The sequence below is a fragment of the Equus przewalskii genome, chromosome 26, assembly GCF_037783145.1.
Source record: "Equus przewalskii isolate Varuska chromosome 26, EquPr2, whole genome shotgun sequence".
Lineage (NCBI taxonomy): Eukaryota > Metazoa > Chordata > Mammalia > Perissodactyla > Equidae > Equus > Equus przewalskii.
In genome coordinates this window covers 1,801,831-1,820,624 of record NC_091856.1, presented here as the reverse complement: position 1 = coordinate 1,820,624, position 18,794 = coordinate 1,801,831, and the positions used below count along the sequence as shown (strand labels likewise).

At 39.9% G+C, this 18,794-nt stretch overlaps 1 protein-coding gene across 2 annotated transcripts in view; it reads right to left on the bottom strand.

Moving 5' to 3' along the window:
• The window catches only part of MELK (maternal embryonic leucine zipper kinase), an 88,710-nt gene extending 71,557 nt beyond the window's left edge, over positions 1-17,153 (bottom strand). The window contains exons 1-6 of one of the 2 annotated variants that reach the window (XM_070597014.1): positions 16,979-17,153; positions 12,684-12,778; positions 7,204-7,289; positions 4,499-4,615; positions 1,053-1,196; positions 69-137 (exon numbers count right to left, since the gene is read on the bottom strand). In XM_070597014.1, the coding sequence (XP_070453115.1) occupies positions 69-137; positions 1,053-1,196; positions 4,499-4,615; positions 7,204-7,289; positions 12,684-12,741 (474 nt within the window). In that variant the 5' untranslated portion in view covers positions 12,742-12,778; positions 16,979-17,153. The remainder of the gene's footprint in view (positions 1-68; positions 138-1,052; positions 1,197-4,498; positions 4,616-7,203; positions 7,290-12,683; positions 12,779-16,978) is intronic. The other variant, XM_070597015.1, reaches the window with a different exon arrangement.
• Between the last annotated feature and the right edge of the window lie 1,641 nt (positions 17,154-18,794).

Below are 18,794 nucleotides of genomic sequence, written 5' to 3'. Positions count from 1 at the left end.
AATGCAAGATAACACATTAAGAGGTGCATTTACAAAGGAAATAAATGCATTTTTATTTCTGTACTTACCTTGGGTTTTGCACAGAGACCAAAGTCAATCAGCTTTAATTTATGATATTCATCAAACAACAAATTTTCCTGGGGACAAAAACATATTTTCATAACTATATACTGACTTCCTTATATAACTTATATACGTCTAGCCCTTTGTAAAAATGACTTAAAGTTGTTTATATTAAATAGCCTGTGTACAACAGAGTGAAAAACATTTTAAAAAAATGAAATGATAAGAAGTATAAACAGAGAGAGAGGAGGAATGTTGATAACTATCCCACTTCCCCTTAAGACATATTAGGATAAACCGTTTTCGCCTTGGTGGTCTGAAGTTCAACTAAAAGCAAACACAATGTATGCCAAAGGCAAGTTTAAACCAAAAGAGTGACCTCAAATTAAAGGGTTGGGTATAAACAGATGGGAAAGTAGAGTAACACTGCCATATCTTGTCAGACCAATTCTAGGTCCCTGACTCTGGTACCAAGTAACATTAAAAGCCACGTTCACCATCATCCATATTATTCAGGGCCTGCAGACTTAAGAGTATTCACATTTTGTTCTGTCCTTGAAAAGCAGATTCTGTCAATTCCATTGAACTGTTCCTTTCTGAGGTGTAATGAATTAAAATGAAAGGAAAATGGGTTAGGGAAAGAGTACTGAATGGAAATAATGACAATACTCTTGAAGAAAATACTCAAAATTCTTCTTTCCTAGAGATAAACACCTGAGGTTGATAGTCCACAGCTGATTACAAAGACATTTATAATGTCACACACAATCGACAGACAGATAAAATGCCACTAATAAGTCCATCCAATAAAGCCCATCAGAAGTCAAAAGTAAAAGAGGAAAAAAAACGTGATATATGATGAGTGAAACAAAAAAAAGAAGCAAAGCCAAGATAGATCCTAAACAGAGAGAAGATCTGGAAAGCTAGTAAAAACAGATAAATGATGTTGAACTCTGGAGTGAGCGTCTAACTGTGATGCAGTCACTTACTGGTTTGAGGTCCCTGTGAGCATAGCCCTGGCTGTGCACGTAAGCAACTGCAGCTACTATCTGCCGGAAGATGACGCGCGTCTCCTCCTCTGACAGGCGATCCTGGGAGATGATGTAGTCAAACAGCTCTCCTCCAGGGCAGTACTTCAACAGCAACACAGCCACAGAGACAGTTACTACTTACAAAACTCACTTCCAAGCAATTTAAAATAAAAAATTATACTTAACTCAGAGATATTATTAATTCAACTTATCGGCAAGGGAAAAAAGTGAAATACATTCACAAATACACTCAGGATCAAAAAAGTCAACAGTGATTCTAGGAAAGAGAAAAACAGCTCTTCTTCTCAACCAATTTTATTACCAGTAGGTAGAAGTACAACCAACTACCACTGTGATTTTTAAGCTCATTCAGGGTTTTATATTTTATAGCAAAGTATTAAATCCATTCTCATCTTAATGCACTCACATTTAGTGTGGTTACTTAACACAAAAAAAACCCAGCAGCATTACTGCTTCTCCATCCCAAACACCAGTGATTTTCAGTCTGTACTAAAGGAGCCCAGTTCTACACAGGGTCCACAGAGGCTTCAGGAGAACAGGTGCCAGAGCATGAAGCTCCAGGCTTTCCATCCCTTCTTCTCCAGAGCAGCTCCAACTTTCTGCAAACTGGGGTTTCCATTTAAGATTTCATTTCATTTAAGCAATATCAATTAAAATGATAAGTGTATACAGCCTTTGACCTCATAGTTCCTCACTGAGGAACCATTCCTATAGATAGATTCTCATATTCAAAACAATGCACGTTCAAGGTCATTCACTGCAGCAGCATTATTTGCAACAGCAAAAAGACTGGAAACAACCCAAATGCTCACAGATATGAATTATGACACAGCTATAAAGTGGAATTCTATGCAGCCATAAGAAAAGCTCTTTATGAACTAATATAAAACAATATTCAGTATTAAGTGCAAAAAGCAAAGTGTAAAAGAGCATATATTGATATGGTGACTTGCAAAAGCATTATGCTGAACAAAAGAAGCCAAACACAAGAGTACAGACTGTATGATTCTATTTATCTCAAGTTCCACAACAGTTAAAACTAATCTATAGTGACAGATATCAGATTACGGCTGGGAAGGGCAGTGGGTGGGTAGGATTAACTTCAAAGGGTCAGGGGAAAACTTTCTGGGGTGATGGGAATGTTTTATACCTTGACTGGGGTGGGAAGTACATGGGTACGTACCTTTGCCAAACTGTATATACCTAATGTGTACATTTTATTGTATGTCAATTATACCTCAATTGTCAATTTTTTAAATGCTATCCAATAAGATTTACATAAAGAAAACAGCCTACTTTATATTTCCAAATAAATAAATATAAAATAAAAAGAAACAAAAGCATCTAAAATCTCTATGAATGTAGCTAGGTGGTCTCCAAGCTAAAAGGTTAAGTGAGGGGGAAAAAAACAAGTACAGAATGATATTATAGTATGTGACCATTTGTGTGACAGAAAAGAATAAACTACACATATATATGTATATATATAAAAACACATACATACATTTATATACATATAAAATATATGTAGGTGTTTATAAATACATGGCATATCTACAGGAAATAAAGAAAAGCAAGTGACTGACTCAGGGGAAGGGAACTGGGTGACTCGGATATGGGAGAGAGAATGTCACTTTTTAATATATACTCTCTTGTACCTTTTAAATTTTGTCCTAAGTTCAAGGTTTTTTGCTGTTCTTTAAGAATTTAATTTGGACAAAGAGATCAACTAAAAAAAGTTTTAAAATCACCACTGTAGACCATGTGGATGTATCTACTATGTAATAAAGAGAAAATGGCTCTAGGTCCAAAATTTTTGGCATCATGAATTTTAAAATGTGCTTTTAAAACAGTGCTAATCTGTGAAAATGATGTGCAGTTAGAAATTATCTGCCTGAGACTAAGGAAAATGAAACCAGATGAATGATATAAGTTCCAAAGACTTTACTCTCGAAGCCAAAAAGGGCAGTTAAAACCTGAAAGAGTTTGGTTTGCATAACACATACAGTGAAGGCTAACTATAGGCTATGGGTTGAACTGTGTCCCCCAAAAAGCTATGTTTCAGTGCTAACACCCAGTACCAGTGAAAGTGATCCTATTTGTAAATCAGGTCTTTGTAGATGTAACCCAGTCAAAATGAGGTCATACTGGATTAGCGTGGGCCCTAATCCAATGACTTGTGTCCTTATCTGAAGAGGGAAATTTGGACAAAGACACAGACACACAAAGAAGAAACTGACAACTGAAGACAGAGGCAGAGACTGGAGTGGTACATCTATAAACCAAGGAATGCCAACAATTGCCAGCAACCCCCAGAAACTAGGAAAAAGGCATGGAACAGATTCTCCATAAGGAAACAACCTCATCCACACTTTGTTTCAGGCTTCTAGCCTCCGGAACTGTGAGACAATAAATTTCTGTGTGGTGTGTTTTTTTTGGTGAGGAAGATTTGCTCTGAGCTAACACGTGCTGCCAATCTTCTTCTTCTTTTTTTTGGCTTGAGGAAGATTAGCCCTGAGCTAACATCTGTGCCAATCTTCCTCTATTTTGTGTGTGGGTCACTGCCACAGCATGGCTTGACAAGTGGTGTAGGTCCACACCCGGGATCCAAACCTGTGAAACCAGGCCACTGAAGCAGAATGCGCTGTACTTTTAACCACTACACCACAGGGCTTACCCTAAATTCTGTTGTTTTAAGCCACCAAGTTTGTGGCAATTTGTTATGACAGCCCTAGACTAATATACTATGTAAAATCGAAATGGATTCTTCCCTCTAGGAACAAAATTTTAACATATTCTATCCACTAAACTATACCACTCCATTACAAGTATATTAGCAAGACTACATTTACAATGAATCTTCAATTTATTATATATCTTTACTTGATCTAAACTCTTACAGACAGAATTCAAACAGGTAAGCCACTAAACATTCTAATCTTTCAGGTGAAATGTACTTTTCTCTTAACTATTAATAAAGCGACCACTATGGTCTGAATGTTTGCATCCCCCTCCCCAAATTTATATGTTGAAGTCCTAATCCCCAAAGATGATGGAATTAGGAGGCGGGGGTTTTGGGAGATGATTAAGACATGAGAGCAGAGCACTCACGAATGGAATTAGTGCTCTTATAAAAGATAATCTAGGGAGATTTCTTGTCCCCGACACCATGTGAGGACACAGCCAGAAGGTGCCAGCTGTGAACCAGAAAGAGGACCCTCACCTGACCACGCTGGTGACTTATCTTAGACTTCCAGGCTCTAGAACTGTGCAAAATAAATTTCTGCTGTTCATGAGCCACCCAGTCTGTGGTGTTTCCTATAGTAGCACAAACACTAAGACAGTGACCAAATACTTTCAGGTCTCTGGAACATACTACTAACCTCAAGAACCATGAATATTTTGTTCGCTGTCTCTAGCACATGGTAGAGTTGACATATATGCTGATGTCTCAGGTTCTTCAGGGCATCGATCTCTGTTTTGATCCGGGGCAAATCGCTCTATGACAAAACATTATATGGAATGAACAATAAACCTATTTGGGAAATGCTCCAAGCATCAATATATCAGCAGCTTTAATAGAGAGCAGCAAAAATGATCAACAGCTTCAAAACAAATTGTTCAACAATTCAGAAAAATATCATAACACAGCTTATTTGTATGTACATAAAACAGGCCTGAGGGTTTTATGAAAGACAAGTTCAATGTGGGTCAATAGTACAACATCCAGAAAAATTAAAAACCTCAGACTCCTATAGAAGGTTAGCATTCCAAACAAGGAAAATGACAGACACTCTACTCTGTGCATGCCCGGGATACCACTTTTGGTCTCAGCAGTGTCCCTAAGTAACAAGCTGAGCTAAAAATCAGTGAATGTTGGTGAAAGGGTATGCAGGTATTCACTGTCTCAGTCTTCCAACTTTTCTAGGGTCTTGAAATGTTTTAAATAAAAACTTGGAAAAAAACTTAATTACAAAAAAAATTTTGGTTGTAGGGGAGGATAAGCCAAGATGAAAAAATTTTCAAATCCATATTAAAGACAGAAATCCAAATATCCATGAAGTAACAAGTAAAATTTTATTATAAAAAGGGACATGGGGTTAGGCCAGTGGTGTAGTAGCTAAGTTTGCATGCTCCACTTCAGTGGCCCAGGGTTCACAGGTTCAGATCCTGGCAGACATAGCACCTCTCATCAAGCCACACTGTGGCAGCATCCCACATAAAATAGAGGAAGACTGGCACAGATGTTAGCTCAGTGACAATCTTCCTCAAGCAAAAAGATGAAAATTGGCAACAGATGTTAGCTCAGGGCCAATCTTCCTCCCAAAGAAACAAACAAACAAAAAAACAAACACAAAGAGACTCAATCTAATAATCACTGTCTCAAGATCCAGTTATAATGACCATGCAACCAGATATCAGGTCTCGACCACGAAACAGTCATAACTTTGACTATTCTGATATGATAATCTTTGTTTCTTCTTTTTTTGTGGCAAGTGGGAGTCTGATGGCCAAAACTTCTCAAGTAATCAAAATATTATTAAAATCCTAGAAATTAAAATAAGTATAATAACATTAGAAAATATAAAAACAAGTTTAGAAATAATGAATTAACATCATCATATTGACGTTATTGATGTGTTATAAGTTTTGAGTATCAGTGTGGTAATACATTTTGTAATAACAGTTCACATTTCACTCGCCATTTAAGTGTTTGAAGTATTCAAGTGACTAAGTCATACTAAAGTTGTAACAAGCTTAAGCTATTTAAGGAAATTAATCATATTTATAATCAGTGTTTAAATGCTCAAGAAAAAATGTTTTTTAATGCCTTTTTATTAGTTAACTAAATACATTATTGAGTACTGAAAAACAAAAATATTAAAAGAGAGCCTGAACTGCCAGTTGATAGAGTATTAAAAATAATTTCTAATATAGGTCACTGTGTGATTGAGGCATATATTTTTGAAGGAGGTCAAAGAATTGCGCTACATTTCTGTAACAAATCCCTTACATTCCCTTTGACTTATTTATGTATGCTAATCTGCACTTACATTCTTAAAAACAAAAACAAGGTAACAAGTGATGTTAAATTCTGTCTCATTTCAGCAACATGGGAGACCAAAAAAGAGTCCAGAGTGTCTAATTTAAAAAGGCATTTTAGTGAATTGTTTTTTATGTTTGATAATTATTAACATTTATAAAATGTTTGTGTTGTTTTACTTAATTGTATACTACTAGTAATTATAATGCTAACTCAATCCAGAAGAAAAAAAATTTTTCTTTAGCACTTAAGAGATATTTGGTTAGAAAACAAAAGATTTTTTTAATTTTTTAAATTTATCATCAAAAAAAGAAATAGCCACAGATACATACTGAGAGTGAATTCTCAGCAGGAGACCAGCACAAAGAAAAGAAGACATCAAACCACATGAGGGATGGTAGAAAGAACTAGGAAAAAAAGACAACTTGGGATGACTTCAAACACTGGAAAGGGTATAAAAGGCCCAAAAAGACAATCTAAGGATACAGGTTTCCCTTCAACAAAATAACAAAAAAAACTATATACATTATAGGCAAGATCACAAACTGAACGGGCTGCTTGAGGAGATGATGAGTAGCTCAATTCTAGAAGCATTCATGTAGAGGAAAAAAGAGGCTGATTAGGAAAAGGATTTCATCTGATAACTTCTAAGGGCACTTTGAATAAAATTCTGGGACATAAGACTGACCTACCTATCTATACTATAAAATAGATTGACATTTAGTAAGTGTATCATGAAAGGATAAAGAAATGCAATATTAATACCCAGGACACCTACAAGACTATGAAACAACTGCAGAAAAACAGATCCTATAGACTTCAACTATGCACCACTGCCCTGCGTTAAAATCAGGCACAAAGTAACTCCCGCCCCAAAATGACTTTTTAAAACCATAGATATATAACTGGCAATTTAAAAAATGTTTAAAAAGCTACAGAAATATTATTCAAATAAAACAGCAGTTAACTAGAACATTAGAGCAAAGTTGGATTTTAATTCACAATACCAACATATAAATATTTAAAAAATAATTTTGAACTTACCCCTAGTGCATTCTTATCCATGATTTTTATAGCAACCATTTCTCCAGTGAGGATATGGCAGGCAAGTTTGACCTTTGCAAAGCCACCTAAGTACAGGAAAATGTATTATGAAGAGATAAGCAAGACTAACCTAAATACCATCATCCAAGCAAACTGAGGACTCAGAGACAAATACTTTTCCACACACTTTTAAAAGGCTCCATTGACCCCTATCTTCCTGGAAGTTTGTGGCTCTTTCTTCCTGTTGCTTCCAAAGTGTCAGCCATAACCCTATACTCTCTCATCCAATGTCTAGCCAAGATGTTTTTTTTTCACCATGATAGTATATCTCTAATTTTGTAAGGAGGAAGTAGAAAAATAGAATTCATTCTTTAGAAATTTGCTTTATAATTAACATTGCAAGAACACACTATAAAGTACAGAGACAAAAAACAAATAATATGAAACTTCCATTCAGTTTTAAAACTGTGAAGATAAGCAATTATGTTTCAAAACTGAAATCAAAAGCTGGATAAATGTCCACACTTAGGTATCTAAAAGAAATCTCCAACTGAGTATTTCTACAAAGAAGCTCCTGGTAGTCCCTCCCATGGTCTTCCCCATCTCAGTAAATGGCTACTCCATTTTCCCAGGTGCTCAGGCCAAAAAGCCAGGAGTCACCCTTAGCCCGTCCCTTTTGTCTCACACCCCATATCCAACCCATCAACAAATCCCATCGGCTCTGTCTTCAAAATTTGTCAATGGTAATCTTGGGGGAAAGGAGGCAGGAAATGGAAGGAAATGTTCTATGTTCTGATCTGAGCAGGGAAGATAGGGATGTACATGCATGTAAAACACCATCAAGATTAGTGCACTCTTGAGGCCCGCCCCGTGGCCGAGTGGTTAAGTTCGTGCACTCTGCTGTGGCGGCCCAGGGTTTTTGCTGGTTGGGATCCTGGGCAAGGACATGGCACTGCTCCTCAGGCCACGATGAGGCAGCATCCCACATGCCACAACTAGAGGGACCTGCAACTGGGATATACAACTATGTACTGGGGGGACTTGGGGAAATAAAGCAGAAAAAGGAAAGGAAAAGATTGGCAACAGATGTTAGCTCAGGGCCAATCTTCCTCACCAAAAAACAAAAAGGAAAGCAGGTGTTGTCATACTTATATCAGACAAAGCTGACTTCAAGATAAAAAAGACAATGAGAGACAAAGAGGGGCAGATAATAACGATAAAAGGACAATCCACCAAGAGGACATAACACTTATGAATATATATATATATATACCTAACACAGAAGCACCAAAGTATATAAAGCAATTATTAACAGACCTAAAGAGAGAAACTGACAGCAACATCATAATAGTAGGGGACCTAAACACCCCACTTACATCAATGGATAAATCACCCAGACAAAAAGTCAACAAGGAAACAGTGGCCTTAAATAAAATACTAGACCAGATGGACTTAATAGATACATGTAGAACATTCCATCCCCAAACAGTGGAAGACACATTCTTCTCAAGTGCACATGGAACATTCTCAAAGATAGGTCATATGTTGGGAAACAAGGAAAGCCTCAATAAAGTTAAGAAAATTGAAATCATATCAAGCATCTTTTCCAACCACAATACTATGAAGCTAGAAAGCAACTACAAGAAAACGCTGGGAAAGTCACAGATGGAGACTAAATAACATGCTACTGAACAACCAGTGGATCAACAAAAAAATCAAAGGTGAAATCAAAAAATACCTGAAGACAAATGAGAATGAGATCACAACATATCAACTCTTATAGGATACAGCAAAAGAAATCCTAAAAGGAAAATTTATAGCACTGCAGGGCTACCTCAACAAAGAAAAATCTGAAACAAGTAATGTTAAACTACACCTAACAGAAATAGAAAAAGAACAAACAAAGCCCAAAGTCAGCAGAAGGAGGGAAATAATAAAAATTAGAGCAGAAATAAATGAAATAGAGAATAAAGAAACAATAGAAAGGATCAATGAAACTAAGAGTTGGTTCTTTGAGAAGACAGATAAAATTGACAAAACCTTAGCTAGATTCACTAAAGAAAAAAGAGAGAAGGCTCAAACAAATAAAATTAGAAATGAAAGAGGAGAAATTACAACAGATACCACAGAAATACAAAGGATTATAAAAGAATACTATATAAACTAGAGGCCAACAAATTGGACAACCTAGAAGAAATGGATCAATTCTTAGACTCTATAAACTCCCAAAAGTGAATCAAGAAAAAATAGAGAATCTGAATAGACCAATCACAAGTAAAGAGATTGAAACAGCAATCAAATACCTCCCAAAAAACAAAAGTCCAGGAAAAGATGGCTTCTCTGGAGAATTCTACCAAACAGTCAAAGAAGATTTAATACCTATCCTTCTCAAACTATCCCAAAAAATTGAACAAGAAGAGATACTTCCTAACTCATTCTATGAGGCCAACATTACCTTGATACTGAAACCAGACAAGGACAACACAAAGAAGGAAAATTACAGGCTAACATCACTGATGAACATAGATGCAAAAATCTCAGCAAAATATTGGCAGACAAATAGAGCAATATATTAAAAGGATCATACACCAGGATGAAGTGGGATTTATACTAGGGACACAGGGATGATTCAACATCTGCAAATCAATCAATGTGATACACCACATTAACAAAATGAGGAGTGAAAATCACATGCTCATCTCAATAGATGCGGAGAGAGCACTTGACAAGATCCAACATCCATTTATGATAAAAACTCTGAATAAAAATGGGTATAGAAAGCAAGTACCTCAACATAATAAGGGTCATATATGACAAATCCACAGCCAACATCATACTCAATGGGGAAAAACTGAAAGTCATCCCTCTGAGAACAGCAACAAGACAAGGGTGCCCACTGTCACCACTCCTATTTAACACAGTACTGGAGGTTTTGGCCAATGCAATTAGGCAAGAAAAAGAAATAAAAGGTATCCAAATTGGAAAGAAAGAAGTAAATCTCTGACTGTTTGCAGACGACATGATTCCATATCCAGAAAACCCTAAAGAATCCAACAGAAAGCTATTAGAAATAATCAACTACAGCAAAGTTGCAGGATACAAAATCAACACACACAAGTAGTTGCATTTCTATACACTAATAACAAACTAACAGAAAGAGAAGTCAAAAATACAATCTCATTTGCAATCACAACAAAAAGAACAAAATATCTAGGAATAAATTTAACCAAGGAGGTGAAAGACTTATACACTGAAAACTCTAAGACATTATTTAAAGAAATCAAAGAAGACATAAAGAAATGGAAAGATATTCCATTCTCATGGATTGGAAAAACAATCATAGTTAAACTGTCCATATTACCTAAAGCAATCTACAGATTCAATGCAATCCCAATCAGGATCCCAACAACATTCTTCACAGAAATAGAACAAAGAATCCTAAAATTTATAGGGGAAAACAAAACCCAGAATAGCCAAAGCAATCCTGAGAAAAAAAGAACTACAAAACCAAGGTAAAATCAAAACAGCATGGTACTAGCACAACAAGATACACACAGATCAATGGAACAGAACTGAAAGCCCAGAAATAAAGCCACACATTTACGGAAAGCTAATCTTTGACAAAGGAGCCAAGAACATACAATGGAGAAAGGAAAGTCTCTTCAATAAATGGTGCTGTGAAACTGGACAGCCACTTGCAAAAGAATAAAAGTAGACCATTATCTTACACCATACACAAAAATTAACTCAAAATGGATTAAAGACTTGAATGTAAGACCTGAAATGATAAAACTCCTAGAAGAAAATATTGATAGTACACTCTTTGATATCGGTCTTCACAGCATCTTTTCAAATACCATATCTACTCAGGCAAGGGAAACAAAAGAAAATATAAACAAATGAGACTACATCAGACTAAAAAGCTTTTGCAAGGCAAAGGAAATCATGACCAAAATGAAAAGACAATCCATCAACTGGGAGAAAATATTTGCAAATCATATATCTGACAAGGGATTAATTTTCAAAATATATAAAGAATTCATACAACTCAACAACAAAAAAAAAAACAGCTCAATCAAAAAAATGGGCAGAAGATCTGAATAGACATTTTTCCAAAGGTACACAAATGGCCAACAAGCACATGAAAACCATTCAACATCACCAATTATTAGAGAAATGCAAATCAAAACTACAATGAGAGATCACCTCACACCCGTCAGAATGGCTATATTAACAAGACAAGAAATAATAAGTGTTGGGAGCAGATTTGGAGAAAAGGGAACCCTCATGCATTGCTGGTTGGAATGCTCATACAGCCATTATAGAAAACAGTATGGAGACTCAAAAAATTAAAAATAGAAATACCATGTGATCCAGCTATTCCACTACCACGTATTTATCCAAATAACATGAAATCAACAATACAAAGAATTCTATGCACCCCTATGTTCATTGCAGCATTATTCACAATAGCCAAGACATGGAAGGAACCCAAGTGCCCATGTACTGATGACTGGATAAAGATGTGGTATATATATATATAGAATGGAATACTACTTGGCCATAAAGAAGACAAAATCGTCCCATCTGCAACAACATGGATGGACCCTGAGGGTAGTATGTTAAGCAAAATAAGCCAGACAGAGAAAGACAAACACCATATGATTTCACTCACATGTGGAAGATAAACACATGGATAAAGAGAACAGATTAGTGGTTACCTGAGGGTAAGGGTTTGAGGGGTGGGCAAAAGGGGTAAAAGGGCACATGTGTATGGTGACAGATAAAAACTAGACTACCTGTGGTGAGCATGATGCAGTCTATATCGAAGCTGATATATAATGATTTACACCTGAAATTACACAATGTTATAAGCCAATATGACCTCAATAAAATTAAAAACAATGGTTGAAATGACAAATTTTATGTTATGTATATTTTACTACAATAAAAAAAAAAGTAGTACAGAGGGGAAAAAAAAAGATTAGTGCACTCTGCATATTTTACTATGGGTTACACCTCAATAAATAAATTAAAATTCACACACACATGTTGTATGTGTGTCTGTCTGTATACAGAATGCCACCCCTTCACAACCTTCACTACTATCGCTCTCATCCAAGTCACCCTCATCTCCAGCATCACTGCCCTGAATTATTGCAATACCCTCCTCACACTCTCTGCTTCAGCCCTTGCCCTCCTCCTCCCCATCTTTTCACAACCAAGCAGTCAGACTGACCCTTAAAAACAAAGGTCAGATCACTCCTTGGCTCAAAACCCTTCAGTGATTTTTATTCTAAATCAAATGACCAACAAAGCCTCTCCTACTCTCTACTCTCTTGCTCCACTTTCTTTTTTTTACTAAAGTAGGTTCAAGAATTTTAAAACTACATGGGTTAGACTAAAAAGCTTATGACTGTCCAAATACACTTTACTCTCAAAGACTTGATCTCTGCCTCCAAGGAAAAAATAACAATTACCTGTCCCAATAGTTTCATATAATTCATAGTATTTGAGAAGTTCATCATAATCTTTCATAGTCCTCCTGGAAGTTTATTCAAAATTAAAAAAGAACCTGTAAAACAGAAATAGTACATGATCTAAAAAGGAACAATTATGAGGTTATCTCTTCCGTTCTTGTAATTGCAAATATAAGTAAATCTCAGGCATATAAATGATACTGGAAAAACTGATTAGCTATATGAAAGAAAAACTGATTATTCATATCATACACAAAAATAAATTCCAGATCAAGTAAAGACAAATACGAAAGATAAACCTTTAAAACTTTGAAAGAATTTTGTCATAATTTCAGGATAGAAGAATATCTTTTAAATAGAAACAGAAAATGCTAATCATAAAAAATTAACACATTAAACATTAAAATTAAAAACTTCTGCATGTCCAGTTTTAGTAAAAGAAAGTTTCTGGGAAGCAGATTTCTAAATAAATTTTCTAAAAGTACTCATAGATAGGTCAAGTCATAGGGACTGAGTTTAGGTGCTGCAAAGTGGAGCTTTCTTTATAGGTAGACCTGTGGTGAAAGCGCTCTGAACCGGTACAGAAATGGTTGCTCTACGGGTTTTTTCTTCCCAGAGGCTGGTATGGAAGGACAGGACTTGGGATCTCAACCCTGGGAAGAGAGGCCCCCACACCCCTTAGAAAGCCAAGCAGGAACCAAAGGGTCCCAAGCAAGTGGAGGTCACTGAGTCAGACACACAGAATCTCCCATATGGTCCAGCACAGCACACCAGGGCTCTGGAAAAAAGAGGTTTGAGGCCAAGATACAGCTGGTGAGGAACTCTTCCTTTGCCTGGCCTGTCCCTTGTGCACAAATCTCCCTTGGTGACCTAGCAGTGGACTAGCTATGGCAGCACAGGGTTCAGGATCCCGGGACCCCATTTTCTCTAACACTTAGGTGAGTACACGCATAACCACTGGGACTTGGGAAGCAAGGTCCCCACTGGAAAGGGCAAAGCTCATGCATCTTGATCACTGCCTCTCGGTAGTAGAGACCCGGTGCTAGTGGTCATTTCTAGAGCCAGACAGTCTCCTTTCTCTTTCACCAACAGAGAGCCCCACAAGCCCAATGACGGACCTGGGATGGACAGGTGGCCAGCACCATGTTCCCTACCTTTAAGTTCTCTGTTCTTCATCCTCTCCTCATCCAGAACAGAGTGATCGGCATGTTACAAAGCTTTAACCATGGTCATGCCTTTGGAAGACCTGGAGCGTGAGTGCAATGTCAGGGGTGTGGTGAGTTTATAAAGGAAAAGACAGTCACAGGGTAGGTCCTGACTACAGCAAGGATGGATCATCTTATATTGAGGTGGATAAAACAATGAATGAAATTATCAAAAGCCCAAGAGCCACAAAGGGTATTTTTTTAAATGTCCTTTTAAAATACCTAAAGCACTCTGATTCCATGAATCATTTTACTTGGAGATGAAAGGTAAAGCTCCATCAGCAAGTAAAAAGCCACTAACAATGTGTCAGTGAACAGAAGCTTTGGAAGCAAAAATATCAAAACTCAAGAAAAAAATCAGCTTTAAAGAAAAAATGGTTTTAATCTCAATGTCGAAGCCGAAAAAGCTAGAAAGATAAACATGATGAGCAAAAGACATTCCGATCCAATAAACAATATTAGCCATTTCCCAAAAAGAGATGGCACTGGATCAACTTAATAAAAAGTATGAGCTTTTATTCTTGTTGAGCCTGCATGAATTGGGTAGGCAAAGGGAAGAAACAGTCAGGCCTGCTGCTGAGGGAAAGCTGGTGGTATAAAATGAAACAGTTCTGCTTTCACTGGAGTGACAAAAGTTCCTCCAGGCAAGGAGACACCACAGAGGACATACTTATTCTCACCGGGCACCTGAGGCACAGGAGGAGAAATCTCCTTAGCAGCAGCACTAACTCGGAAATCTCTTCAAGGGCATTTGTCAGCGGGGCAAACGTGGGAATGCAGTGAAAGCACACCCTCACCAGACAGGAATCACAGGACTAAGAAATTTCAAAACAGGCAATAACAACAGTAAAGGTACAGAGGTCAGCACACGACTAAGAAATCTTTGGGATCTTGATGAGGGGGAAGAGAAAGAGCAGGAGACTGGAAATAGTGGAATGTCAGTCTATAAATGTTTGGAAAGTTGCCTGCTATGGACGTAGGCCATCAGGTTCATCAGAGAGCACAGCCCCAACTAATGCAGTACTAGGGTACTCAGAACACAGAGGCTGAAGAGGAGCACAGAGACCAAAGTTTACAAACCGTGAGATGGAAATGGACAAAGGGAAAGAAGTAGGCCTCAGGAAATGCAAGAATCCTAATCGCCACCATTGCACACATCTGAATTTCACACAAAGGACTGGGCTATTTTAAATTGCCACACTCAGAGAGAGCAGTTTGTGTAATGTTGGAATTCACTCCCCCAGATGAGGGATCTAAGAGTATTATAATTAACTTCTTGATAGATTTCTCCCAAATGAGCTTTGAACTTCCAGATCCAGACCTCTGGTCAACTAGCAGAGCTCAAACCATGCATCAACTTCGCCATTTTCTCTATCTACCCCCATCCCTCAATTACACCATGTCTTGGGTGAGTAACACCAATGTGGGCCTAGATTATATCTATTGAATCGGGAACATCGTACTTGCTACTGTACAAGAAAACTGGTGTTCGCATTGCAAACTGCTAGAATAATAACAGATTTTACTCGGTTTTAAATTTGTGGATGTGAAGCTGGTTCTAAAGATTAAGTGCCCTGTTTATCCTCCAGGGTTTGGAAATATAGAACACAAGAAAGATGTGATTGGAATAACCCAACTTGTAGCTGCTAAAGGAGGTATACGATCAGTCAGTGTGGACGGCAGCCTCTCCACTGTGGATAATGAGGGAAACTAGACCCCAATCAGACACGTGAAGGACCCCCTGAGCGTAACTAAACAGAAGAATTGGGAGCCATAGAATTGGGATCTTGAACTCCCCTGAGGAAACAAGGAATTGTCTAGACAATAAGAGAAGGTTTACCACTAAATTTTATAGGATAGCAACAAATCGGGGACATGTTCTTACTAACAGTATTTCTTACTAACAGCATTATGCTATTACCTGCTATGTAGTACATTTATCTTATCTAGTAATACATTTATCTTATCTAGTGAGCTTGGAAAGACATGGATGCGGGGAAATTTCAAATGAGAAGCAGAAGGCAGACGGCTTATAATGTGGCCTTGTAATACATTTAATTAACATGCTGTCCTGCTCCCTTGCAAAGGCTTCTGGGAGCACCAACCAAGAGGCATTCCTTCCTAAAGGCATTAAGGGACGACCTGCCCATCTCCTTGGTCCACAGGAGACACACGGGGTGGACAGATCCACGGGTGAAAGGAGCCCACGAAGGTGCAGTAAGGGCTTTTCTGACTTCTCCCACAGAACGTGGGACCCAGAAACCAAAATGCCAACACAACGTTAGGAACGCTGGCCTCCAAGCAACCTGCAGGCCCCTGACATCCCGCCCCGCCTCCCCCACTGCGCCACCAGAGACGCCGAAGGCAAAGCTCAAGCGCGTCCCTCCCAGAGCGCTCGAGCCTGCCGCTCCCCGCACGCCCTGCTCCGGGAGGCCCCCGTCCCCACGCGTTTCCCGGAGCAGCTGCTCCTCTCACTGCCACAGCACGCGGTGCCTGAACCCCTCTAGCGTGGCCTCTAACCCACTCTGGGGCGAAGGGACGGCAAGGATGTGGACTCTGAGAAGCGGGTGGTAACGCGTGTCCTTTTCTACAGGGCCGCCCCCGGAGACTTCGCCGTTCAAGAGAAGGAACTTCCGAGCCTGCTCTGAAGTTGGTCCGCGGAGCCCGGGTCCTGCAGACGCCGAGGGGGTCCTCCCGGCCGAGCCTGCGTGGTCAGTCGCTCCGCCTGCGGTCCCCATGGTAACCCTGAGCCGGGGACCAGCGGAGCGGACCGGGCGTCGGAAGGGGGACGAGCTTATCCGGGGAACGGGCTCCACGGCGGGGCTCCGGTGAAATTCTCAGTCGCCTGGGACCCAGGCCAGGGGCCCGCGCCGCCGCCCCCGCGCCACCCCGCCCGGACCCGGCGGCTCCCGCGGGGACCACCGACCCGAAGGCGGAGCGCGGGGGCCGGGCCGAGGACTGAGGCGGCGGCCCGCCGGACCCGGCTGCTCCAGCGGGGACCACCGACCCGAGGGCGGAGCGCAGGAGCCGGGCCCGAGGACTGAGGCGGCGGCCGCCCGGACTCGGCGGCTCCCGCGGGGGGCCACTGACCTGAGGGCGGAGCGCGGGGGCCGGGCAGGAGGACTGAGGCGGCGGCCTGCCGTCCGGGGCCAAGCGGCGAGCGCGGAGGACGCCTGCCAACCTTTCCGACCGCCGCGTTCTGGCCGCTTCCGCCCGCCAAGGAATCAAACCTCCCGGGCCGGAAGGGGCGGGGGGGGCGGGCGGCGGCGCTCGGTCGCCTAGGAGCTGCGAGGCCTGGCTGCGGGCTGGGAGGGCCAGGCGGCCTCGGGCTGCTGAGGGGTGACTGAAGCCTTTGGTGCTCGAACTGGGGTAGCCCCCCGCGGGGCACAGGGAGATTTTCCAGGTGGCGGGGACAAGTTCCCACATAGCTCAACTTTCTTACGTTGTTTCCTACAATTGATCTGCAGAGAAGTCGCTAGTAGTCACCGTTCTCGTGTTCATCCTCCCCTTGCCCAGTGGCCCTTCTCCCACCCAACAAAAGACAAGTACACCTCTCCCCTCCCCAAATCTTACCAAAATGTGTTGCCACAAAAAATAAAACCCCCCTAGGGACCAAATTGATTGTCCCTTAGATAACTCAAGGTACCGTAAATACCAACCCAGCATCGTAATAGAAGTCTTCCTATTTTACTGTTCAGTCATTATTTGTGTAATTTTCATCATGAATTACGGTTTGTAATGATAACTCGATCCAGAAGAAAAAAATTAAAAAATTATAGCCATGGGAAAAAAAATATATTAAATATAAATTTATATATGTATTTTATTTGTTTATCTTTTTGCTGAGGAAAATTCACCCTGAGCTAACATCTGTGCCAATCTTCCTCTATTTTTAGTGTGTGGGCTGCCAGCACAGCATGGCTGCTAACAGAACAGTGTAGGTCCGCACCTGGGAACTAAACCTGCACCACCAAAGCCAGGGCACTTAACCACTAAGCCACTAGGGCTGCCCCTGTATAGGTCTATTTTAAATAGACTTTGTATTTTTGAGTAGTGTTAGGTTTACAGCTGATTTAAGGGCACGGTACAGAGATTTCCCCAAACCCTCTGCCCCCACACATGTGTAGACTCTCCCATTATCAGTATCCTCCATCAGAGTGGTTACATCTGTTGTAACTGATGAACCTATGTTGACACACTGTCAGCCAAAGACCATAGTTTACATTAGGGTTCCCTCTGGCGGTGCACACTTTATGGGTCTGGACAAATGTACAATGACATGTAGCCACCATTACGGTATTATACAGTCACTTCACTGCCTTAAAGCTCCTCTGCTCCACCTACCTGTGAGGCGATATAGTGTTATATATGTATTTTTATTGCAATGAAGTACGATAGAGTGCTCCATAAAAGATTTTCAAGCAAAAAAAAAAAAAAAACCATTAAATTAAGATAACGTTCTTTGGAATGGAAATATCAGTAAGGAAAAAGGAGGGGAAATGAGCAAATGTTAAAAAAGAGGTTGTGTATTTCTTTAGTGGATGATGATGGGTATCAAATCACCCTGGTATTTCTAATCCACTGGTTATCTTTCTTTCTTTCTTTCTTTCTTTCTTTCTTTCTTTCTTTCCTTCCTTCTTCCTCCCTCTCTCTCTCCCTCTCTCTCTCTCTTTCTCTCTCTCTCTCTCTCTCTCTTTCTCTCTTGCCTTTCTTGGCTAACATCTATTGCCAATTTTCCTCTTTTGTCTTGAGGAAGATTGGCCCCGAGCTAACATCTGTGCCAGTCTTCCTCTATTTTGTATGTGGTACACTGCCACAGCATGGCTTGATGAGCAGTGTGTAGGTCTGTGCCTGGGATCTGAACCCAAAAACCCAGGGCCACTGAAGCAGAGCATGCAAACTTAAC